The 25,473-nt window shown below is 49.4% G+C and overlaps 1 protein-coding gene across 1 annotated transcript in view; it reads right to left on the bottom strand.

Annotated features, from left to right (window-relative positions):
* GMPR (guanosine monophosphate reductase) overlaps positions 1–24,744 on the bottom strand; it is a 41,163-nt gene extending 16,419 nt beyond the window's left edge. Inside the window, exons 1-5 of the mRNA XM_004761281.3 lie at positions 24,571–24,744; positions 16,308–16,427; positions 14,087–14,170; positions 10,687–10,860; positions 1,079–1,160 (exon numbers count right to left, since the gene is read on the bottom strand). Coding sequence (XP_004761338.1) covers positions 1,079–1,160; positions 10,687–10,860; positions 14,087–14,170; positions 16,308–16,427; positions 24,571–24,657 — 547 coding nt within the window. The 5' untranslated portion in view covers positions 24,658–24,744. The remainder of the gene's footprint in view (positions 1–1,078; positions 1,161–10,686; positions 10,861–14,086; positions 14,171–16,307; positions 16,428–24,570) is intronic.
* Between the last annotated feature and the right edge of the window lie 729 nt (positions 24,745–25,473).

Raw genomic sequence — 25,473 nt, 5'->3', positions numbered from 1 at the left:
GGGTCTTCCTGGTCTGTTAGGAGCCTGTTCTTTACTAGCTCAGTCTTTTACAGCCTGTCCTAAGCCGGGAGCTCCTCGGTAAGAACCGGAGCTGTCATTCCTCTTGCTTGGACTACGTCGTTGGTTGGCCCGAGTAGCTATAAAGTATCTAAAGCCCAATCTTGAGGGTTTTCCTGGATATTAAACACTCCAGTCCTCTGGGGAGCCTACAGAAGCCTCTTCTTCCCTAATCCTTGCTTCATACACATCCGGTTCCCGCAAGGCCGATGGCTGTGCCAAGTCAACAACACAACGATGTCTCCTGCCCCCTGCCGCGCATTCCCACACTCTTCTCATATGGCTTGACGGTTTGCTTCCTTTTTTGGTAGTGTTCTTTGGGTGGGCGGTATTTTAAAAATCTTTGCTATTTTTTTATTCCCAGCTGAGAATGTATAGCTTCTTCCCTCCTCTCCACCGTTAGTGTTTGTTTAGGAAGGGGATGTGCGAGGGAGAAACAGGCACGCTCGTGCTCAAGGCTCGCCAGAGGGACAGCAGGCCGCCACCTGGCCCCAGAGAGAAAGGAGCTGCTCGGTCAAGGAGAGAAAGGCTCTGCCTTGCTCCCCCCCACTCAAGATGCCATTGGGTGGTCCTAGGAGAGAATGCCCAAGAGGATACAGGCAAACAGAGCTGGATATGTTCAGGTGATGAGAGCGGGGAGACGGAGTCATGTCCATTAACCGTCCCCACGATTCTTCACACCCTGGCCTTCCTCTTCAAGGTTCATGGGATCACTGATGAAACCTGCATTCTCTTCTTCCACATTAGTGCTCTGAAAACCAGGACCTCCCATTCTACCCACATCCCAGCTCCTGTAAGCCCTCCGTGGGGGCATCAGAAAGCAACCCAATGACATTTCCTAAAAGAGCTTCTTTTGGAAGCTCAACTTCCAAAAGTGGTGTGATACTTCCAAAAGAAAAGGGCTTTATGCTTGTGGCTGGGGCCCCCGGGGGCTCCCTTCTGACCACATCACCAGTTTCCCCAAGGCCCACACCCCAGCGCCTGCCACACAGCCCCTGCGGGACTTCCCAGCAAGCCTTACCTGGTCCAACGCCGACTTTGATTATGTCTGCTCCAGAAAGAATAAGCTCTTCGACCATCTCCCCTGTTACCACGTTCCCTGCCTGAGACAGAAAGAACACAGCCCATGATCACAGACTATTCCTGGTGACACAAAGATGAGGGAATGAACAACTCCACACCTGGCCACATAGTCAGACACGTCCTGAAGCCCCCAGGTGCCCTGGGGGCCAAGAGAGGGAGGTCAGCAGCACAATGGACTGAATCTCTGATTCTAGAGCAAATCTAGATGGTGGGTCAGGACAGTCCCCTGGTGTCCTCCTCTAATGAACAGGAACACAGAATCCGACACCTGAGACCACAGTGGGCTGAGCTGATGGCAGGAGAAGGTATGCCAAGTGTGTAATTTTTAGAACTACAAGAGACTGGCAGCCATCTAGGGCAGAGCGTTTGAACATGTCTGTGGTGGACAAAGTAAAATCCTACAGAGAACCCAAATATATTTTTTTAAAAAAGCAACGAAACACTCTCTCAGATGATTATCACCTTTACTGTGGGGCATAATGTGTTTCAGAGACGACACCATCCTTGACGAACATTTATGGAACTCCAGGACCTCTGGAATACGAAACCTGGCGATCATCTCACCAATGGGGAATGCCTGTGTGTCCCCCCCGCAAGGGTTGGTGGTTTCCACCCGGACAAGAAAGGGCAGGTGAGCTTTTATGGACCAACACCACTGCATCCCACTCCAATTTCAGAACTCAAGGCTGTGGCCCTAAGAAGAAACCAGGAAGCCAGGACATGGCAGAAGCTTAAAACCTTAAGGATGCATCTGGTTTGGAGACTCTACAAGTTCTTTCCCTGCAAGGGCAGGTGAGCATGAAAACAGCCCTCTCTATTATAACTCACTGCCCTGCAGATTCTTTGGCTGGTCCATAGGCTCCTTGGCGAGATGCCTAACTGAACATTCACGACAGCACAGAGTCTTATTTTGGGAAATGCATGCCTACTCATGCTACCATGATTTTTTTTTTTTTTTGCGTTGAAGTGCCAGTGTCTTTTTCTTTTCACTGAATTCATTCCTGGGTTGGCGGAGTGGGGTGGGGGGGTATTTTTCTTTTTTAACCTACACAAACTTGGTATATTTTTAACTCAGTATAAAAGTATCTTAGAAAGACGGAAGAGGAAGGCTCAGAGCTGCTTTAATCCAACAGCCATCTGACCACTGAAAATGCTAGACAGTCCAGAAAAAGGACCGGGACATTGAGAATATTGTATATAATGAGGGGCACATTACACATCAGTAAGCAGCAGAACAAGGTTTCAACGGACGGTGCTGGGGAAAGGGAGCTTCTGGAAGTAAGATCATAGATTCTCATTCATACTGGTCCCCAAAACCAGCTTCAGATGGATGCAAGAGTTAAAAGTTGTGCCCTTCCATATTTAGAACACCTCGAAGACGTGACTCTCATAACCATAAAAATGGAAAAAAGATCTATAGATATACACACATACACACACACACATGCACACTCATATAATCAACAAAACGAAGCGGCAAGTCATGTGGCACAGAAAAATCCCTGCGATTATGACCGTGCGTTCCTAACATGATTAAAGCTCCCCCAAATCTGCAAAAGAAATGCTAATGCCTCACAAAGTGACTGCCAAAGGACATGAACAAACTAAAAATAAATAAATAAAAGTGGCCAATGCACACAGGGAAAGCATTCACCATCGCCAATCACTGTATTTATTTTTTTTTAAAGATTTTATTTATTTATTTGACAGAGAGAGAGCGAGCCCGAGAGAACATCAGAGGAAGGAGGAGAGGGAGAAGTGGACTCCCCTCTGAGCAGGGAGCCTGCCCTGGGACTCGATCCCAGGACCCCGAGATCATGACCTGAGCCGAAGGCAGATGCTTAACCAGGTGCCCCTCTAATCATCACATTCAAAGTCAGATACTAGTGAGGTAGTACTCGTCACTCAAATTATCAAGGACAATCACGACTAAATACCAAAGAGGAAACAGACACTGTCTTTCTCCGCTGGTGCAAGGTCTCCTTTAGCACAGGTTTCCCTGGGAAGCAATTTGTCCACACAGAGCAAATGCAAGAATACAAATATCCTTTGATCTAGAGAGTGTACTTCCAGGATCCTCTCTGGAGGGAACACTCACAGCTGAGGCCAACGATTTAAACACGAGAATGCGGGGCGCCTGGGTGGCTCAGTGGATTAAGCCGCTGCCTTCGGCTCAGGTCATGATCTCAGGGTCCTGGGATCGAGTCCCGCATCGGGCTCTCTGCTCCGTGGGAAGCCTGCTTCCTCCTCTCTCTGCCGGCCTCTCTGCCTACTTGTGATCTCTGTCTGTCAAATAAATCAATAAAATCTTAAAAAAGAAAAGAAAGAAAGAGAGAGAGAGATCACAACCGGGAAGAGCAGAGGGAGAGAAAGAATCCAAAACAGACTTCAAGCTGAACACAGACTCCGACGCAGGGCTTGATCCCAGGACCCTGAGATCACAGCCTGAGCAGAAACCAAGAGTCAGACACTTAATCGACTGAGGCACCCAGGCGCCCCAGGAATTGCATTAATTTTATGACAAAGTCTGGTGGTTTGGGGTTTTGAGTTTTGTTTTATTTCAGCACAAGGACCAACATCAACTTTGTAGCCAAGGAGTTAATAGGAACTCGAGAAACAAGACTCCAAGCTCTCAAGTCTGCCTCACCACTGGTCTTACTAAAAAAGAAAACTTTTTTTTAAATTTTAAAAATAAAAACAATTAAAAAATGAAAATACACACAAACATAACTCAGAAGAAGTTACTCTCAGCTCACTCCATAGTTTCACTTTCAGTGTGGATATTTTCTACCACCGATCTGGTGCTGCCAACAAATCATTTGATTTTCTAAAGGGCCTTCTTTACACCAAATAAATTCAAGCCAGTTCATGACGGATGCACCCAGGTCCAACCACACAGACTCAAAGTCAGTTTATTTTTTTTAAAGATCGTCTGTATTTATTTGAGAGAGAGGGAGCATAAGCAGGGAAGATGCAGATGCAGAGGGAGACGCAGACTCCCCACTGAACAAGAAGCCAGATGCGGGGCTTGATCCCAGGACTCTGGGATCATGACCTGAGCTGAAGGCAGACGCTTAACCAAATGAGCCACCCGGGCGCCCTCAAAGTAAGTTTAAAGCATGAGGACGGTGACCCTTCCTGGTAGGCTGGAGGCTTGCATGGGTGTCCCCATTCTCCCTCGGCCACCGGTGGAGCTCCTTAACCAGTGGCTGGAAGGTGATTGGTCACTGCAGAGAAGCAGCCGGGCGGAAAAACCCAGAGTGAGCAGGAAGCACCTCCGGCACGAGGACAACTCAACAAGGATGCGGAAGACAGAGGCAGGAAGGCTGACCTGCCCCATGCAGGAGTAAAAAGCCATCTCATCAAAGTGGATACCAAGAAAGGCAAACACTAAGGGAGAAAGGGAAAGGCAAAATCAGACGTGAGAAGGACGACAGGACGTGATGGGGCCCCCGGCTTGGCCTCAGGCCCCACCCAGGAAACAGCGCATGGGGTGATTCGATTCAGGGGTGATTCAGCGGGGATGTAGGAGGGATGCCGGCACATGCGGCTGGCCTGGGTGATAAGCAGGATCCAGCCTATCTGGGCCCAATGCAGCTCCTGGCTGGTGCAGATAGCACGGCCGGAACGTGGCCACAAATGCAGCACAGGCTCGTTTCCCAGGCGTTCGCGACCAACTGCAAACTCTGGACCCTCCCAGAGATCAGGGGGTACCAAGACAGGCAGGAGGAATGTCCGCGGGGCAACCCTCTTTCGGGGGAGGCCGAGCCCCCTCCAGGGCCCGCACTCCCAAGCTCTGCTGCGAGAGACAGTCTCCCTCTGTTCAAGGTCAAGGAGAGGCATGGGGGCCCAGTGAAAAGCAAAAGCAAAAAAACCAACCAACCAAAACAAAACAAAAAACACCAAAAACAAAAAAAAAACAAGAAGAAAAGAAAAAAAGCAAAATAAATAAATAAATAAATAAATAAAGCAACAGGTTTAAAGAGGTTCCCCTGGGCCAAAACCAAAACCAAGACCGTTTGGCCCCGATGTTGCCAGCTTCCCTTTAGACCCAGACATCTAAGACAAGGTAGGTTCAGAAAGCCCCCGGGGTCCACAGGCAGACCCTACATCCAGGCAATGAAGGAAGATCTAGGAGGCTCCATTTCTCCTGCTAGAATGTAGGATGAACCACGCCCACTTGGTGTGGTCAAGATAGGGTTTACATAGAAAGTTCTATTCAGTTCCTAGTACAAAGCCCAGCTCTCAGTTTGGTGCTCAATAAAATGTTAGTCCCTCTACTTAAGAATGCTTTCTGTATATTGTTTGTTTGTTTGTTTTGCTCATTTCTTTTTTTTAAACTTAATTGTGGTCAAATATCCATGACATAAAATGCATTGTTTTTAGTGATTTTTTTTAAGTGGCAAGGTCATGAAGCCATCACCACCATCCGTCCCCACGTTTCTTCATCCCAAACTGAAATTCAGGACCTATACATCAGTAACTTCTCTACCCACTTTTCCTGTGCCAAGAAAAATCCTTTCTCTAGGATGATGGGAGACAAGGGCCGGCAGACAGCAGCAGGACAGATCTGGCCTGGGAGCCACAGTGTGCCAACTCCTGATATCAGGTGGTGACACACTGAGGATGCCTGGGTGGCTCAGTGGGTTAAGCCTCTGCCTTTGACTCAGGTCATGATCTCAGGGTCCTGGGATCGAGCCCTGCATCAGGCTCCCTGCTCAGCGGAGAGCCTGGTTCTCCCTCTCCCTCTGCTGCTCCCCCTGCTTGTATTCTCTCTCTCGGTCAAATAAATAAATAAAATCCTAAAAAAAAAAAAAAAAAAAAAAAGTGGTGGCGTGCTAATGATAGTACCTTCTCCTAAGCACACAGAACTGTCCCGATGCCAAACACAGAAGCAGGAAGCAGGAAGTAGCTATCAAGTAGCTATCAAGGCGATAACCATCTTTTATGGCACATTAAACTCAGTTTACTACAGGACTCTCAGAGACCCACATACCACCTGGATATGAGGCCCTTCACGGCTTCTAGCCCAGTTCCAGCTCACACCAGTGCCAGGAAGAGGGTAAAGCCAGGAAACCCAGGCAACTCAGGGGCGCGGTCTGCCGTAACCACCTCCTGCCCCTCAGTGAGGCACGTTCCACAATCCACAAGGGAGGCCGCCCACAGCGGACAGCCTGCAGGAAATTCTAAAGAGCGTCTGTCTGCCTCCCTGGGAAGAGGGCTGGAGCAGGTTGTGTCCCCCTGTGGCTCTGAAACTTGTCTGATCATGAGTGCTGGAGAAGGAACGCCAGCAGGAGACTGAGTCACTGGCCATGTGCAGAAATGCTGAGGCCGTGCCCACGGCTACCTGGGGATCAGTCAACCGTGGCCAAGGTGGCCTACCCCAGCGGCGTGGAGCTGGGCCTTTAGTCTGCCCTCAAAAGACGGGGTGTCACAGACCTACCTCTTCACGACCAAGTGAGGAAGAGCCACCAGCGCAAAGTTGCTTGTCAGACACTACACAGGGACACCCGTGTCCCAGCAGCTGGCTGCGGAGTGGTGTAATAGAAGATCACGGGCCATGGGGGCAGGCAACCAGCTCTGAACCCCAGGCCCACCTCTTAGTGGCTATGTGAGCCTCAGAAAGTTCCTCGAGCTAAAACAGAGTTTCACGTCAGTAAAAGCAGGTGCTGTTATCCATGCTCAAAGACTAGACATCATCAGAAGTATCCCACCCACCCCAATAGGGCCTTATTCTACAGCACCTGGAACACATCTGTCTCCTTCCTCTCTGGAAGCCACCAAGCAAATGGCCCTGGGGCTTACTACACTGTCGGAGCAGCCAGCACCTTCTATGGGACCCTCGTCTGTCAACGTTTTCTAAAAATCCCTGCTTTTCTCCTCTTTCCATGTGGCAAAGTAGGCCAAAGGCTTCCAGGAAATGGGGTGTGCACACGAACCCAGGATGTACAGGAAGGGGAAGTAACAAGCCCTCGCTCCCGCAGGGAGCCTAAAACAGACCCCCAGAACCACCAGCCTCAACTGAGAGCATTTCTGAGCACCCCTCCTGTTCACGGCACCAGAGCCATCATGATGACTGTACTGTATACCTTTTGGTTCCAGAACACTGGTAATGCATCCAAAAGTCATAAGGGAAATTAGACTTCCAAAACTAAGGGTGTTAAGAGTAGTGGAGGTTTCCAAACGAAGCCCAGATCTCAGGGGTCAGTGCAAGCAAAGAACGCCTCAGGAATAATGCGTCTATCTCGCCAAGTCCAACGTTCATCACTGGGGAAACCAACAGGAACAATGAAAACACATCCCAGAGCCAACCAGCAGACACTGAAGAGGCACTTGCGGGTGGTAGCTGCCCAGAGGGCCGTGGGAACGCTGCGCCAACCCCTCCCTCCCGGCCTCATCCCCATGGCAACCCCCAAACTCGGTACAAAGCTCTGGGACAATGCTCCTTCTCTTGAGCTACCGGCCTACCTCTGCACCTGCACCACCCCGTCCCCTGGTCTGCATCCCTAAGGGGTGACGCACCCACGGGCTCCCGGGGTTCCACAGCGGGGGGCTCCCCTCAGCCCTTGGCAAGCCCAGCTTCAAGATAAAACTCACAGCCAATGGTCGGGAGCAAGTGAGACAAAGTTCCAGGGCTCTCGCTGATTTCCGCTATCACCTACCCTTTTTGAGAGAAGTGGTACGGGTTTTCTCCATCTTCTTGAAACAAAAATGAATAACCCCTCCCCACCATATCCCACTTCCTTCCATTCTTCCTCTCCTCTGTGACTCAGCGCTCAGGGCACCTGTCCTCAACGGTACTACTAGCCGGCAAACATTTTCTGAATACCGCACGGTACACAACACATCACGCCATCTGATCCCCCACTCCCTGTAATTCTCCAGCCACCATGATCCTCGACTACCCTTCCACAGGTGAGGAAAATGACACTCAGAAGGTTGTGTGACTTCCCCAGCGTGACTAGGCTCCTGGGGCCACACCAACCTTAGGGGCACCAAGTTAGCGATTCAAACGGTGTCGCAACCAGCCGCCACGTAGCGCAAGGGGAAGGCGCAGGTGGGGCAGGTGGGCAGCGGTATTAATGATTCGTTCCTGGGGTAGTCGATTGGGCATCCAGCTCTTGGGTGTGGGCTCAGGTCAAGCTCTCAGAGTCCTGGGATCGAGTCCCGCATCAGGCTCCCTGCTCAGCGGGGAGTCTGCTTCTCCATCTCCCTCCTGCCTCTCCTCCCACTGGATCTCTCTCTAATGGTCACTCCCCCCCCCAAAAAAAAATACATAGATAAAATCTTTATTAAAAAAAGAAAAAGAAAACTAGAAAGCATGAGCAGTGGTGAAACCAGAGACACACAAGGAAGAAAATGATGGCTAGACTCAAGGTGGGGCTTTCATCTTGGATGGGAGGAGGGGCTTCTGAGTGTAGGTGTCCTAGAAAGACCGTTTATCTTAGGACCATTTATTAAACATGAATGTTCCAAGCACTCATCTGCACACATGTCCTATTTCACAACGTAATGCAAGAATTACCAGAGAAAAAGAAAGCGGCACCACTGAGTGGCCTCACCCAAACCATGTCATTTCTGATTCCTAACCCTTCAGAACTCTCTCTTACACCCCAAAAATGCCAGAGGAGGTAAAGCACAACTTCCAACTTTATCAGTCACTTCCATCCCCAGGGCAATTAACCCACCAGAGGTGCACTAGAAACATCTAGAAAGATCTAGGCCCGTCTCACCTCAGATAAAAGGACCATCAACAGCAACCCTGGGCCTGCTTGATCTCCTTCCCTCCACGAGGAATAAACAAAGGCCTCCACTCCTGGCCAATATCTGTGCATCATGCTTTTTCTAGTGCCATCCACTGTTGCACAGAATTTACACTGAATAGCAAACACTGTTTAGAGAGACAAGGTCCCAGCTGAGGGGCTGGGGGCTTCTGCTCTCCTGGGAGTCACGCTTTCTGTTCCCTCCTGTACGAGAAAACATTACCAGAGGTGGCTGGGGACAGAAGGGGCTCAGGACACCAGGTACCAGATAGAGATGACCTGGCTTCAAGTCCTCTCTTAGCTGGTCGGTATTGGTATGACCTTGTGAACCATCCAGAAAGTCTAAGAAGACATCAGACCCAAGATTCCTCATCCTGGATAAATGTGGGACAACAGTTTCTGCTCCTTACAGAGATCAAAACAAACCAATGACAAGGGGCACCTGGATGGCTCAGCGGGTTAAGCATCTGCCTTCGGCTCAGGTCATGATCTCAGGGTCCTGGGATTGAGCCCCGCATCGGGCTCCCTACTCAGTGGGGAGTCTGTTTCTCTCTCTGCACCTCCCCCTGCCCGTGCTCTCTTTCTCAGACAAATAGAATCTTTTAAAAAAAAATGACACTACAGTACTATTATGGAGGATAAAATTAATTTTTTGGTCTCCCATCCAACTTCCCACACCATACAGCTGCTGCCCTTGGGACAACTCTCGATCCTTTCTTCTCATCTGAGTGGAAAGCACAGAAATACTGCTCTTAAAAATCCTCATGAACTCTTAACCGAAGATTTAACTCCACTAACAGAAACAGTTCCTGTGTCCCAACTTCCTTACGACGATGAAACGCGGGGAGAAATAAAATTCCAAATTTACAAAAATGGAGATGCAGGTCAATTATCTAGTGGCCAATCTATCAATGTCACGTTAGTTAAGACCAGGAGAGACGCACATCATCATGATGTAAACTTTCCAAAAGACCCAGTTTAACCCAAGAGCTTCTAATCCCTTTTTCTACAAACCCGCCTTTCCCGGCAATAGCCAATGAACGTTCTGACCAGTGAAGATGTTCATAATTAGGAAAATACACAAAAGTCAAGAACAAAGGTCAGAGACTAAACAATACTCCAGCCGATCTGCAGATAATAGCGGACTACTTTGGCTCCTGTTCACCTGGGAGATTTTAACTGTTACAGGAGACTGTTCTGCTGGCCAGTTAGGAGAGGGGTACAGATGGCCCAAACGGGTTAAACTCAAACCCAGTTACACTACTTTCATTTTTTAAATATGAGCTCTTGGTAAGGCACAACACAGACCTGGGTGGCTCAGTCATTAAGCATCTGCCTTCGGCTCAGGTCATGATCCCAATGTCCTGGGATCGAGTCCCGCACTGAAATCCCTGGTCCTGGATCCTGGGATCCAGTCCTGGGACCAAGTCCCACATCAGGCTCCCTGCTCAGCGGTGAGCCTACTTCTCCCCCTGCTTGTGCTCTGTCTCTCTCTCTGACAAATAAATAAAATCTTTAAAAAACAACAACAACAAAGGCATCCCATGGTAAGAAACATCTGATGACACGTAGCAGAGATCAAAAGCCCGCATCCTTATGATGCTGATTTGGATTTTAGATTTTTTTGGAGAGCCAGGATGCAGACCCTCCACTGACGCTGCCTTTTCTTTTTGTAATGATCTCAACTCGTCCCAGTAAGAAGGCACCAACACAGCTCCCTCAACACGCTGAACAACCCCCTCTCTTTGCTTTCCCCATCTAGACAGTGTTCCGCCATACCTACCATGATGGTATGTTCTGGAAATCTGGCACGCACCAGTTTCACGAACTCCACAAAATGTTCTGAATACCCGTTGGCCACATCCAGGCATATGAACTTGACCTGTGGCACCGCTTCTAAGATGTCGCTCATCTTTTCCAGATCACTCTTCCCGCTGCCCGAACTCACGGCGACGTGCTGTCCCAAAATAAAGCAAAAAGGCACAAGACGTGAGGAATCAGGGGCATTCAAAAGTGAGACCCTCCCTCCGTCCATTCTCTATCCTGGGGAGATGCTGTGGGTCTTTGAGGGTGCCCCAGACCAAAGACACACACGGTGGATCTGCTCAAGAAACACACCGCACGGAAGGGAAAGGAGACTCGTCCTTGGCCACAGAATCTTCCAGGAAACAGAGTTTTAATTATAGGAAACTTAGTCCTTGGATTTTCCCTCATTTCCTCCCACCGTGTGGAACCCTGAACCATCGAGCTGCTGATGCGAATTCTGCTCTTCCTGGAGAAGAGGAGAGGCGGGAAGAACGAGGGGCGGCCAGTCAGCACAGACATCCTCCCACCAACGCCATGGCTGTCACCCTGGGCAGCTGGCAGCGGGAACAGAAGGCGGAGAAGATGCCCAAACTCCTCTGATAAAACCTCCTGCTTTCATCTGGACTCTCCATACAATACGATCACAATATGCAAATCGTAACCTACTCACAAAACCGCAAGATTCAGGGTTCCTACAAAAAAGGCAAAATGGCCAAAAAGTACAGGAATGGGTGGGCCTAAGATGCTTTTTCCCAATGGTACCTTTGTTAACATCCGAAGCCACCACACCCTCTTCAGTGACACACTCCTCCCCAACCTCCATGGCACCGGTGGTCTCCAACCCACCCCTCTGCTCCTGGGAAAATCTCCTCTTTGAGATAAGATTTGCTTTTAGTCACTGATGCCTGAGTGCAACTAGATCATGGTTTTGTGCCCAGGGCCATCACCTCACCTTTTATAAGAATATTGGTATTTTAGGGGCACCTGGGTGGCTCAGTGGGTTAAAGCCTCTGCCTTCGGCTCAGGTCATGATCCCAGAGTCCTGGGATCGAGCCCCGCATCGGGCTCTCTCTGCTTAGCAGGGAGCCTGCCCCGCCACCGCCTGCCTCTCTGCCTACTTGTAATCTCTGTCAAATAAATGAACAAAATCTTTAAAAAAAAAAAAAAAAGAATATTTTGATTTTATGACACTTCTCTGAGCCAGGAGCCACCTACAGGGAGAGGGGGCATATTTGAGTAACCTTTGTGATTCCTCCAAAATCTCAACAATGTATCCACAACACTGATACAGAATGGAAACAGCCTAGTAACTTGATACAAGTTTATCCCAGTTTTCTGTGTTCAGATCAGTTTTCACTCCTCTGGCTGCCAGTCTGCCCAGTGCTGGCCCAACCCATCCCTCCCAGTAGAGTTTTGCCACCCTTCCCGTTTCGCTCTCATTTCTGTTCAGGTTTGGCAAGTGGAACTTAAGACTGGTTCATTTCTCTCAATGTTACCAAGTTTTGGACATTCCCCCCCCCCTTTTTTCCTTTTTCATTTCTCCCCTTTTTAAATTAGCCTTTAATTGGGTCAGGGGCACAGTACCAAGTCAAATGATCATGCTTCGTAGTGAAGGACCGGGTTCTAATTAACAACACACTGCCAGAAACTCTTGTGCAGGAGTCAGAGGTATGACCCGTTGCACCCCCCACCCCCAAATCATCACTCGCCAAACTTCCTCCAGGAAGGAAAGACGGTGAAGCAATTAATACTCATTCTGAGACGACATGGAAAAAATGAACTTGATATTGAGCCAGAATTACTGTAGCTCCAAAACCACCTTCTCTCCAATCAAAATCCACACAGAGCGCAGCCAAGGAGAAACAGAAGCCAGCATAACCTCCCAAGTGGTATAAAGTGAAGTCATTTTCCAATCACAAACGATGTGATCACAGAGGAGGGCATCTCCAACCCACAGAAACTTCTCTGCTGTCACCGGCTCAGAACGACTCAAATGTACCAGGGGGCAAGTCAGGTGTGCGCCACAATAATAAGAGTTTCTGTTATATTCGAACTGCCTTTTTTTTTTTTTTAATAACCGCTTTACTGAGATATAATTACGTACCACACGATTCACCCATTTAGAGCACACAACGTGATAGTTTTTTGTCGTGTAACGTCGTGTAACTGCCATCACCATTTTAAAAACACTTGTCACCCCCACATGCTTGGACCCTCACCTTCAAACTCCCACCCCCCTGCCTTAGGCAACCTCTCCTCTGCTTCGTCTCTGTAGGTTGGCCTATTTTTGCCATTTCACCTAAACAGAAACATATTTTCGTGTGTGGCTTTTTCACTCAGCAGAATGTTTTCAAGGTTCGCCATCCGTGTTGTAGCACGGATCGGGACTTCATGTCTTTTTACAGTTGAATAATAGTCTGTTTTGTGGACAGACCAGATTTTGTTCATTCGTGCACCGGCTCACAGACACTCAGATGGATGGTTTCTATCTCTCCCCTCTGATGAATAACACCGCTACAAATGTTTGCGGGCAAGTCTCTGTGTGGACACCTACTTCTGTGTGTGCGAGGTCTACACCCAGAAATGGAACTGCTGGGTCCAGTCGCAACTCTGCTATCTGACGTTCTGAGTAAGAGCCAAAGTAAGTGCCAAAACAGCTGTGCTATTTTACATTCCCCCCAGCCATGCGGAAGGGCCCCAGTTTCTTCACACCCATGCCAGCGCTCATTAGGACCTTTCTGATTACAGCCTTCCTAATGGGCATGGTGTTTACTCAACTCCAAAACAACTCATTATAATTTGATGTTTTTCCTCCCGTCAGAGGACTGTTCGGACTCGAGGCACCCCTTGCAGGAAACATGGGTCTTCCACAGGCTCTCAGGATGGAACACAAAATTTTTCAAGAGGGGAAAAAAAAAAACAAACAGATATTCCTATTCAAGATATCCTAATTATTTTAAAAATTGGATCCAGGGGCGCCTGGGTGGCTCAGTGGGTTAAAGCCTCTGCCTTCGGCTCAGGTCATGATCCCAGGGTCCTGGGATCGAGCCCCACATCAGGCTCTCTGCTCAGCAGAGAGCCTGCTTCCTCCTATCTCTCTCTCTCTGCCTTCCTCTCTGCCTACTTGTGATCTCTGTCTGTCAAATAAATAAATAAAATCTTAAAAAAAAAAAAAATTGGATCCAGAACAGGTTTTCCCAGCAATGACGAAGAGCAAGGGCAGGGCCCACGACAGGCTTTCCACAGGTCTCTCTCTGGTGACTCTGCAGGTCTGTTCACTGCCAATTCAAACCTTTGCAACCACCCTGAAGTGTTTCTCCCCTCCCCGCCCCCCCCCCCCACGAAGAAACGTAACTTAGAACCAGGTACAGTCCTACCTGCAGACACTCTGGGTGATGAGCCGCAAAGAGCTTCCAGTCGTCCAAGGTGTAGTGCTTGTGAATTGCTGTGAACATGGAGTGCTAGGGAACAAAACAGACTTCCTGTTAGGACAGGAAGTCAGGCCAGCCCGCTCTCCACCCCGCATGGGCAAGGGGGGACCCAGCAACACAAAAGAATGGGTATAGGAACCCAGTTCATGCTTCATTTACTTTAAATATGCTGAGAGCCAAGAACAGACAAAGGAGTCACCAGTAAAAACACAGAACCATGTTCTCCGTTCTCATCTGATCAGACAACCCTGATCCAGGCCTCAGGAGGCTCTGCCGGGAGGTCCGGGAGGGAAAATGAAGGGTTCCCAGGGCCTGGTCCCAGCCCCACTGCCCAGAGTGGCAGGCAGCAGGTACCCTGCCCCAAAGAGTGTCGAGGCCCAACTGCTGTTGGGCCAACCCAAGAGAATCTCTACTCATACCTGAAAGCTTGCCTTTGTGTTCACAGTCTAAACATGGCTTGCTAAAAGCTAAACCCAACAGGCGGTTGGTATTCTTGAGGGAGGGAATGCGACAAATCGTAATCCCACACCTATGACTACCGACCCAATCCAACACTGACACGCTTTGTGCCAACACTTCATATACCATCTCATTGACTTTGAGCAACTTCCTACAGTCACACTAGCTGTGCAGACAGAAATAGAGCGTAAGCAATTTAGAGACAGCTTGGCCCAAAAGGGGCAAAGGCCAGAATCAAACTCAAATCTGACTACAGAGCTCAGGCTCCTTCCCTTCTCCTAACTTCTCTGGGTCCGTTTCCCCATCTACACTTTTCCATTCTAAAATCCCGTGCCTTTATGAATTCGCATTCAATCAGTGGCTCCTAGAGGCAGAAAATTCACAGTGCACATGCACATGGCTTCAGGGTACACTGTTTTACTGTGTTTACAATGTCCATGGTCTCAAACCCAGGGAGTCCTTCCTGTGAAAATGGGTGGGACGTAGCAAATTTTACACTTTTTAATGGACTCCTAACTCGAGATGGGAATTAATCTGGACAATTTATTTGCTCCCTGATTCCACCCACTTTCACACTAATACATAATTCATTGGTAGCAATGGCTGATCACAGAACAGAGCAAGGGAAAGACAAGGAGAAAAAAAAAAATACAGATTTCTTAACCAATTAATTTATTAGCCTCCGGGCCCAAGCTCAGTGGGGGCTGTGGGCTGACAGAGAGTACAGCTGATCACGGAATCAGACAGACCACCCCCTACTCCATTTTTCAAATTCATCATAGGTTTGAAAATCTTCCTTCTAATCACTGGCTAATAATGAATCCTAGCACCTCCTGGGGTCCCACAGCGAGAAGCTCTTTCAACTAATTGGATTTCTCTTTCCACTTGGCAGGCATTATCGATGCAAGAAGACACATACCCACTGTGCAGATCAGAAGCAAACATTTCATATCGAGGATGAATAAGATGTGTTGGACCTCAGACCCAGCCTTATGGGACAAAGGTCCTGCCCACAAATGGCTTTTCCTTTATTTTTCCCAATGCCAGGACACCAACTACTCCCTTTAAAGGACATGAGACTGGTAAGTGGCCAGAAGGACCTTGAGCTTCGACTGTTAGCTATCAGTGTGAGTTGGGAATTATTCCCCAAATCAGTCTGAGTTTGAATCTTGGCTCTGTCTCTACTGGACTAAATGTCCTGAGCCAAGGTACCTCTCCTCTCTCTCCATCTCTGCCTCCGTTCTGTAAAAGGAACCCACCCGGGGAGGCTGTGACAACATTACATATCTTCTATCTACTATTTGGCACTTAAGTTCTCAATAAATGTTTTGTAGTAAGAGTTACTGCACAGACTGCCCACAAAGCAGTTCTGCCTTAATTTCAAAGACAAGGTCGTTCTTCTATAACATGACAGCAGTCTAACTTTATAAGATCTCTAGTTTCTCAAATGATCATGAACATTTTCAAGCAAGAAAGGGATGAAGATCCGGAGCATCTCATTGACTCTGAAGTCCACACTCCAGCCATCTTCTGACTGCAAATGGAAGATAAGAAGTGCCCCTCAGCATCCAGAACTAACTAGTATGGGCAATGAAGGACCCAAAATATCTCAATTTTCTCTCTTCTTCCTTGTCTGAACACGTCTAGGATAGGCCCCTGACAACGTGGCCAGGGTCAGCAGCAGAGGGAACAAAGCCTACCATCTTACCTGGGACATCACCACTGCCATCTCGAATGTCCCCACGGTGTCCATATTGGCCACAATGATGGGAATCCCTGAGTAGGTCTGCTTCGAATTTCGAAACGTGAAGGTACGCTCAAGATCCACCTGTTGGCAAAAAGGGAAAGTAAGTGGTTTGTGAAGAGTCTGGAGCAAGGGAAGAACAAAAAGGAAGTGCGTGGCCCTTGGTCCCTTGGTCTCTTCGGGGCTGAGCTCCGTGTTCCAAAAATAGGAGAGTTCGTCAGGAGACCAAGTGACAGGTTGTCATTCAGGGACAAAGCTGAACCGGCCTCGTCAGGATCCTCAAGCACCAGTACAAGGCTCCAGACAGTGTTCCCTAAAGACAAACCTCGGAACCGGAAGTTTGTCTCCTTCAGTAGCCCCTCCCCCTCCTCACCCACTGCCACCCTCTGTCCCCAGCCTGATCCATCCTGACCCAAAACACCCAAATCCATGCTATCTTCCCTACTTTCAAGCACCAGAGGGACCATTCCCCTTCTGGAAAAACTCCCTCCATTCTTCCCTGCCAAGCATGGTTTTCCCTTTCATTCTTAGAACCAGACACTCCCGATTCACCCCACAGTGATGAGCAGCAAACCATTAATCCCTTAACCTGTGAAGGAGAGGAAGTACTTACAACCACAGGTCCGCACATATCAACGCTTGCTCCTTTGACATGCAAATATTTGGGGGAAGGCCCTCCCATTTTCCTCTAACTCCAACTTCAAGGCATTTGTGACTAAGCTGGGGCGCTCAGGAACCCAGGGCAAGAGCCAAGTCAAGATGGCGAGCTCAGCCAAAGCTGCGGGCGAGGGCCAGGCGTCAGAACTCCTTCTTCAACCCAAGCAGATCCAAGACTTGTAGGCTCATGGATCCATTCTCCACCCTTTTCTGGCCCCCCTTTTACCATAGGAAGGCCACTCTTCCCCCACCCCACCCCAAGACTCCACTGTCCAGGTTGGTTTCTGGCTGGGTTCAGCCAATGAAGAAACTGGGCAGGACACAGAAGAACAGTGTGGGACAAGGTGGGGACGGGGCGGCTGTAGGTAGTCAGGGCATGTCTCCCGGAACTCTTCAGCCTCTGCCTGCATGGTCTTGGTTCTAGCTTTTGCAAAGTGATCCCAGGACTTGGGCTCCGGGAGCATCACCTCCTCCCGTTGGGAAGTAGTTTTCCACTCTTGCCAACCTCTGGCGCCTATCTCATAGAGCCTGTCAGCGGAGCTCAGATAGCTTGCATTAAATTCCCTGTTTTACATGATCAGCACTGTCCGTCCCCTTGGCTGGACCTGGACAGGCACGAGGCCATCCTGGAAGTGGGCGCTTCCCCAAAGGAGAACCGGCGGGAGACACACAGGCGCGCATCTTCAGTTTCTGAAATAACTCCGACTCCACATTAATAGCGGCTTCAGGAGTCCATCAGCAATAATCATTTCCGACCAGGGTTGACCTCCCCTTCCCCCATCCCTTTTCATTTGAGACAACTTTCACTTTGCCATCACGTGTCAAAAACCACCAAGGGACACCTCGGGCCCTTTAGCCTTTCCACACACCTCCATTGCTCTCTATGCAACTCTGCGTCCAGAAGGCTTCCTGGGTGAATGACGTCATAGGTTTTTCTGCTGCAGCCTTAAAAGCCAAGATGATGGCAAATGAAATGCAGTCACCGCCCTAGCAGGTGGGGCAGCTCCTCCCCTCCCCTGCTTCCTTCATTAGGATTCTTGGCTCTACTTCAGTGAAGCAAGCTCGATTTACATTCGGAAAGCTAACTGAAGGAGTCTATTAGTTGCAACTTTCTGTGCTGTTAAGGGCACTCTAACATTCTGGCATTGAGGGCTTAAAATAATCAGAATAATCCTAGGTCTCAAATGACTCATACTTCTCCCAAGATGCTTGGGGAGGGCTGCTACATTCTGCATCCAGCTGAGCTCACAATGGGTTTTTCCTGGCACCCCAAACCAATAGAGAGCTCTTCAAGGAAAAAGGTCAGCCTTCACAGTGGGCTCCTGCCCCTCTTTCTAGTCTTTATGTGGTAGATTCCACACAACCCCTAATTCTAAGAATGAGAACTAAAAGGATCTTCCCCAAGGAAGAATAAACTATTGAGATTACATAAAAATAAAAAGCTTTGGGGCACCTGGGTGGCTCAGTGGGTTAAGCGGCTGCCTTCAGCTCAGGTCATGATCCCAGAGTCCTAGGATCGAGCCCCATGTCGAACTCCCTGCTCAACAAGGAGTCTTCTTATCCCTCTTCCTCTGCCCCTCTCCCTGCTTGTGCTCTGTCTCTCTCTCCCTAATAAATAAAATCTTTTTAAAAAGCTTCTGCACAGCACAGGAAAACAATCAGCAAAACAAAAACGCAGCCTATGGAATGGGAAATAATATTTGCAAATGACATATCCGATAAAGGGTTAGGATCCAAAATATATAAAGAACTTATAACAACTCAACACCCCAAAAAGGAATAATCCTATTAAAAATGGGCAGAGCACCTGAGCAGACATTTCTCCAAAGAAGACACAGAGATGGCCAACAGACACGTGAAAAGACGCTCAACATCGCTCATTATAAGGGAAAAGCAAAGCAAAACGACAAGGAGGTATCACCTCACACCAGTCAGAATGGCTAAAATCGGAAAGGTGAGAAACAACAGATGTTAGCAAGGATGTGGAGAAAAAGGAACCCTCCTGCCCTGTTGATGAGAAGGCAAACTGTTATAGCCACTGTGGAAAACAGTAGGGAGGTTCCAGAGAAACTCAAAAATAGAATTGCCCTAGGACCCAGCAGTTGCATTATGGGGTATTTACCCCCCAAAATACAAAAACACTAATTCAAAGGGATACATGCACCTGTATGTTTCTAGCAGAATTAGTTCCAATAGACAAATTATGGAAACAGCCGACGTGTCCACCAACCAATGAATGGATAGAGAAGACGTGGGTGTATGTGTGTGTGTGTGTGTGTCTGTGTATGTGTGTGTATATGTGTGTGTATGTATATATATAAAATGGAATATTACTTGGCCATATAAAAGAACGAACCCTTGCCATTTGCAATAACATGGATGGAACTAGAGAATATCATGCCAAGTGACATTAATCAGAGAAAGACAAACACCATATAATTTCACTCATATATGGAATTTAAGAAATACAACACATGCACAAAGGAAAAAGAGAGAGAAAAAGAGACAAACCAAGAAACAGATTCTGAATTCTAGGGAACACATTCAGCGTTCCCAGAGGGAGAAAGTCGGGGGCGGGGGGGACAGGTGATGGGGAATAAGAAAGGCACTTGCTGTGTTGGGCACCATTGACATACGGAATCACGAATCACTCTATTGTACACCTGAAATTAATATTACACTGTATGTTCTCTATGCTGGAGTTAAAATTTTTTTTAATTAACCTATTAAATTAAAAGTTTAATTAAATAAAAATTAAAATTAAAAATTAAAATAAAATTTTAAAAAATCTTAGTTATCTTCCCTCATCCGCACAGGCAAAAAGACACACACATCCCTCCCCCCCCCACGTCCCCCCCGAATACACCACTTGTTCACCGAGAGAGGTATTTTAAATATTCCAGCCTCCCAGGAACAAAACTTGGCATTTAATCTGCCACAGCTGGTCGATGCACCAAATATAGCACCTTCAAGTTCCCACTCCACTCAGCCTGATTTGCAAGGGAACATAAAGTCATAAACTACCCCTCCTCCACCTCAAAAAAGCATGGTTTTGCCGCCCTTTATGCTCTCCCCGAAGCACAAGCCTTTTACACCATGTTCTACCCTCCCACCTGACAAACACAAATTTCATTAATCAACTGGAAAGTACCAGGACACAGTATAATGGGGAACCAGCGCCTGGACTCCAGTCCACACAAATGCTGACATGCACATAAGGACACTCCAGTTCTGCAAACCAAGCTCCCCACGCCCACACACAGCTGCCACTGGGCCACTCACTGAGGTCGGAGGTGAGCACAGCAACAGCATCTCAGGTCCTTGGGAAAACCCACCTGGAGCCCTTGCCAGCCTTGGAACTAGCTTGAAGTCATCTGAGCAAGGGAAATCCAGGATCCCAAGTACCTGGAAATGACCTAGAGAATAAGCCTGGTCCTCCAGTCCCATTCAGTGAGGAGAAGGGTACAGGAGACCAGGAGGGTCGTGTGGGGTAGGAGCCTCTTTTGCCTAGATCGGTAGGTGGTACGGATCTAAGTAATGCTCTGAAATAAATGATGATCTGTCTCACCTGTAAAAGGTAAGTCTACAGGAGACTCCCTCCCAGCTTTATAGTCCTCGAGGCTGAAAAGTGGGGAAGAAGTTAATGTCTGACCAAGGGGTAAGAATGATATTGTACTTTCAGGGCAATGCTGGTGTGGGCTCCTGCCCAGCCTTCTGAACGTTCTGCCCCCTGCAGGCTTCACCACCAGCTGGCAGGATCTGGAGAAGTTCATGCAGCTGTGCATGATCTGAGAGCCCCAGGTTCCACAGGTGGGAAAGACTCCAGCAGCTAGCCCAGCACATCTGTGTGCACATCAGAATCATTGTAGGATGCTTTCCAAAATACACACACTCATGCTGCTCCAAACCTAGGGAGAGCCTTTATGTTGGAGACAATATGTATATTCTGGAGCGAGAGCTTCCCTAGAACAATCTGACCCCACACCCTCTAATTCTACAGAGTAAAATTTATAGAGGCAGTTACGGTTTGCAATGTGTCTTCGAAAAAAGATGCCGAAATGCCAAACCAGGGTTATCTCTGAATTGTAATAGGGTCTTTGCTGATGATCAAGGTAAGACGAGGGGGTCAGGAGGGTAGGGTCCATCCCCCTATGACTGGTGTTCACAAGGTAGGAAAATGTGGACACAGACACATAGAAAGGGAGTAAAGGGTGTAAAGATCAAGGCAGAGATAGCAATGATGCCTCTGTAATAGGCAAGGAACACTCAAGAGAGCAGGTAAACAATCAGAAGGGAAGAGAGAGAAATGTAACAGATTCTCTCCTGCTCGGATCAGAAAGACCCAGCCTGTGGATACTTCGATCTGCGGCTCCTAGCCTCCTGCACTTTGAGACAATAAATTTCTACTGCATAAGCCCAACTGCTTTGTTACACAAGGCCCCCTGAAACTAACACAGAGCCAAGACACTAAAATAGCACAGAGGTTGGACTAAAACCCAGGTCGGCATGCTCCCAGCCCTACATTCTCTCCTGCCATGCTCTGATCCCCTGTGGGCCAGCCTGCTGTGGACCCCCAGCCACGATTCCAATTCCCTGGATCCGCCTCTCCCTGGTATTTAAAAAAAAAAAAAAAAAAAAGAAAGAAAGAAAGAAAAAAAAAAATCACTAATGAGTTTTAACATTGTGTCGAGTCTTCTCTGTCTTAGGACAAGTGGTCAATTTTCTGCTGCAAATTTCTTCATTGTCAGATTTCCTAAAGTAATGGCTGTGTTAGTAAGTTTTTGTTTCTTGTTTTAAATCTTACCTTGGGTTCAGGGCTCCAGTGGGACACCAGAGTCAGGAATTGGTTTTGAAGAACAGAGCAGGGAGTTAAGGAATGACTCAATCTCTCCAGTGTGTCAGATAAAGACAAAATTCTTGCTTCATCAACAAACATGAGACTTCTTTTGAAAGGCTGACCCAAATGCCCCCGTGCAGCCCTGCAGGACTTTATTCTTACGTGCCAGGGGCTTGTATGGACAGTTGAGAGAGAACCTCCTACCTGGTACGATCACAATAAGGCCATCTGAGCCACCTCCACTGGTACCCAGGTGCTGACCTCAAATCCATTTTATAAGACGCCTGCAGAAATGTCCCTCCAGGAGTCCTAGAATGTCTAAGTGGGAAACCATTCTGCCTTTCTCTCCATTTCCTGCTCACTGCCTGATGATCCATGAGCAAACCTAGCTCTCAGCAAAACTGCTGCAGTGATAAATCTTGTCAAGACTCAAAACCCCCTTCCCAGCCAGGTCTGTTCTGGCGGGCTATGTTTTCTCTCTCCCAACTCCACGCTGCTCAGCTCTCTGGTTCAGCTCAAAGGCTGCCTTACCATTTTTGCATGCAGATATTACCTCTGTCGGGGGACAAGAGTTCTAGACTTTTATCTGATTGCACAATGAAAAGTTTTGATCATCGCCCTCTGAGAAATTTCAGGTATCCACAACAAACAGGGCAAACACTGATTAGAAGCCTACTCAGATCCAGGGCTAGCTAGATCCCTCCGACATCACCGAAGCAGGTAGACTATGGGAAGCAACCAACCAGGCACCTACACGGTTAGAGGAACCAACTGGAAAGGTGATTCCAGTTAACTCTGTTTTCCAGGCACGGAGCTGGCAAGTGCCCATAAAAATGGAAATATGAAAACATTTCTCAAGGGCACAGAGTTCTCAATGTAATGTGTACATGGAGACGGAAGGTGCCACTGGAAGTTGGGACATGAATGGTTTCAATCAGCCCAAAGTATGAAAGGAAATGATGCATGACATCATAGTAACCTCTGGAAAAGAAAAATTCACTCTATTACATAAATTCTAAATGTTTTACCTTCTTGAGATGCTTCCCAGCTCAGAAAATACATATGATTTATCATTGTTTTAAGCACATCATTTTTCTTAAAATTAAGTTTCTCTCTCCTAAGTGAATTTTGAACAAATACTGAAAGAATAGTGAGGCCCCCGCCACATTATTACTCGTCTGCCCAGAATCCCCACGTCTTGTCTTGTTCTGGTCTTGTTCTGGCCTACCTGCCACCCAAACTTTTATTGTTTTTTTCAAGGGTCCTAGGGCCTTTAAGGATGTGATGAAGGAACGGATGAGGGTTAACCATTCCTGACCTCTGGCCGACCTGTCCTGTCTCACCCTCTCTGGGTCCAGCCGCCACCCCTCCTGCTTGAGATGGTGACTTGTTCTGGTCACTGGCTAGAAGAAGACGCTTCCTCAAACCAAACCAGCCCTCGGCTGGCAACGCCAGGCACTGCAGTCAGGCCTGGGCACAGGCGGGCAGCTGAGTTCCTTGCAAGGGAATGTATTTATGATCTTGTGGAGCAGAGCGTTTGGAAGGCTGTGCTGGCTCTGCTTCCTCTTGTTTACTCCCGTGGCCCAGCCTCCAGATGGAGTCATTTTCTCACCTCCTTCTCCAGCCCTTGAAAGACCAGGCAAAGCCATGGTCACCAGCACACCCTCTTGCCCCGGGGGGGGGACTCTGCTTTTCTGAGCAACTAGTTTATCCTTCAGACTTTCACCTTCCTCATCCCCAGCAGGGCTACCACTCGCCCTCTCCCAGGGGGGCTACTGCCAGCCCAGGATCCACCTGTTCCTCAGGCTTTGATCTCCACAACACAGAACCAGCCGAACTATCCAGGGTGTCCGTTTGCCTCCCACGCCCATACCCCAGAGCTTTCCGCTTCCCTAGAACTGGGCAGGACTGCAGCTGTCCAGTAAGCGGGGTGCCACCAGGAACGAGTCCCCAGCCTCACTCCCAACAAGGTCACTGAAAAGTGGAAAGTAAACCCTGAACTTTTGCCACCCTGAAGCCCGTTTTTTCAGACATTTAAAAAAAAAAAACTCCCTCGCTGGACCTGATACCAGAACAGCTGATAGGAGAACTGGGCTGGACTGCAGCTGTCCAGTAAGCGGGGTGCCACCAGGAACGAGTCCCCAGCCTCACTCCTGGCCAAGGTCACCGAAACGTGGGAAGTAAACCCTGAACTTTTGCAGCCCAGGAGCTTGTTTATTTGGACATCAGGAAAAAAAAAAAAAAATTCCCTCGCTGGACCTGACAGCAGAGCAGCGAGGGGCAGTTCTCCGCACCGAGAGCCAGTGCCAAAATCACAAAGCTGTCCAGTCGTTCGTCTTCTCCCTCTACCCCTGGGCTCCGCTGGGTCAATTCCTTCCTCTATGCACCCCCCAACCACCACCACCCCCAAATCAGTTGGCCACTTGATCTTTCTTCCTCTGTGGTTTGGTCCACTGTGGACTTCCCCTCCTGCCCGCCCGACCGGACGCATTTATAATTTTACACCGCAGCAGGAGCAGGGTCCCTCAAGTCCTGGCTGAGAACCAGCAGGCTTCCCCCTTTCTCAGCAGGCGGGGAGGGCCCGGGAGGGAGGGCGAGGGTCCGCATCTCATCCCACAACACAGACACACGGAAAAGCCGGCAAGGTTAGCCCAGCCCGTCTCCTTCCACCGGCCTCTCGCGAGCCACCCGGAAAGCAAATCCCACCCCACTGCGGCTTTCGGAGGACCCCACCTCGGCGCGGCTCCTGAGGCTGCTCCGCTTGGGTCGCAGCAGGACATCCTTGAAGTCCAGCTTGAGGTCTGCATCTATGCGGGGCATGGTGCGGATCTGCACGCTGAGGCCCGCGCGGCTGGGGCTGGCAGCTCCTTCCTGCGGCGCGGGCGCCCGGCGGGCGGGGGGGCGGGGCCCGGGCGTGGGAGGCGCGGGGCGGGGCGTGCACGGGGGCGGGGAGGGAGGCGGGGCTCGGCGTGCGGGGGGCGGGGCAGCCTGCGGGGGGGCGGGGCAGCCTTGCGGGTGGCTGCTCCGGAGCGGGTGGGGCGCGCCACGCTGCGCTGGGGGCCAGGGGGGTCCTGCCGCGGCGCTCCGCCCGCCTTTCCCGGCTCCAGCTCCCAGCGCTGGGGCGGTGGTGGGGAGGGGAGAGGGGTCTGGGGGGTCCGGCGGGGTAGGCACAGCCCGGTGGCTCTGATGTCTGCCAGCGTTGACATTTTTAACAAACCTCCCCCCTCACTCCCGCTTACAAGCCTTGGCTCGTTGTGGTGGCCGAATTGGCGGCGGTCGCGGAGGAAGGGGGAATACGCACCGTGGTGGGGGACACCGAGGTTCCCCCCCACACACCACCCCACCAGGGAGGAGACGTGGCGGCGGTCGCGGAGGAAGGGGGAATGCGCACCGTGGTGGGGGACACCGAGGTTCCCCCCCACCACCACCCCACCAGGGAGGAGACGTGGCGTATGACCCGAGGGAAAAGGCCGCCCCCTGGGAGGTTTCGTTTCTTTTTCTAATTTCAAACCCAGTGTGCGGGTCTAGTGCTGAGTCAGACCTGGGGCAGGCCGAAGAATGAACCCCCGGGAAAGGGGGTGGGCAGGTCAGTCTGTTTGGCAGCGGTGGGGACGACACAATTTCTGTATCCGCCTT

This window comes from Mustela putorius, unplaced genomic scaffold (genome assembly GCF_011764305.1).
Source record: "Mustela putorius furo isolate JIRA1106 unplaced genomic scaffold, ASM1176430v1.1 tig00000831_pilon_pilon_pilon, whole genome shotgun sequence".
NCBI classification, from domain to species: domain Eukaryota; kingdom Metazoa; phylum Chordata; class Mammalia; order Carnivora; family Mustelidae; genus Mustela; species Mustela putorius.
Note: the sequence above shows the minus strand (reverse complement) of the source record. Positions and strands in the feature narration are given on the sequence as shown.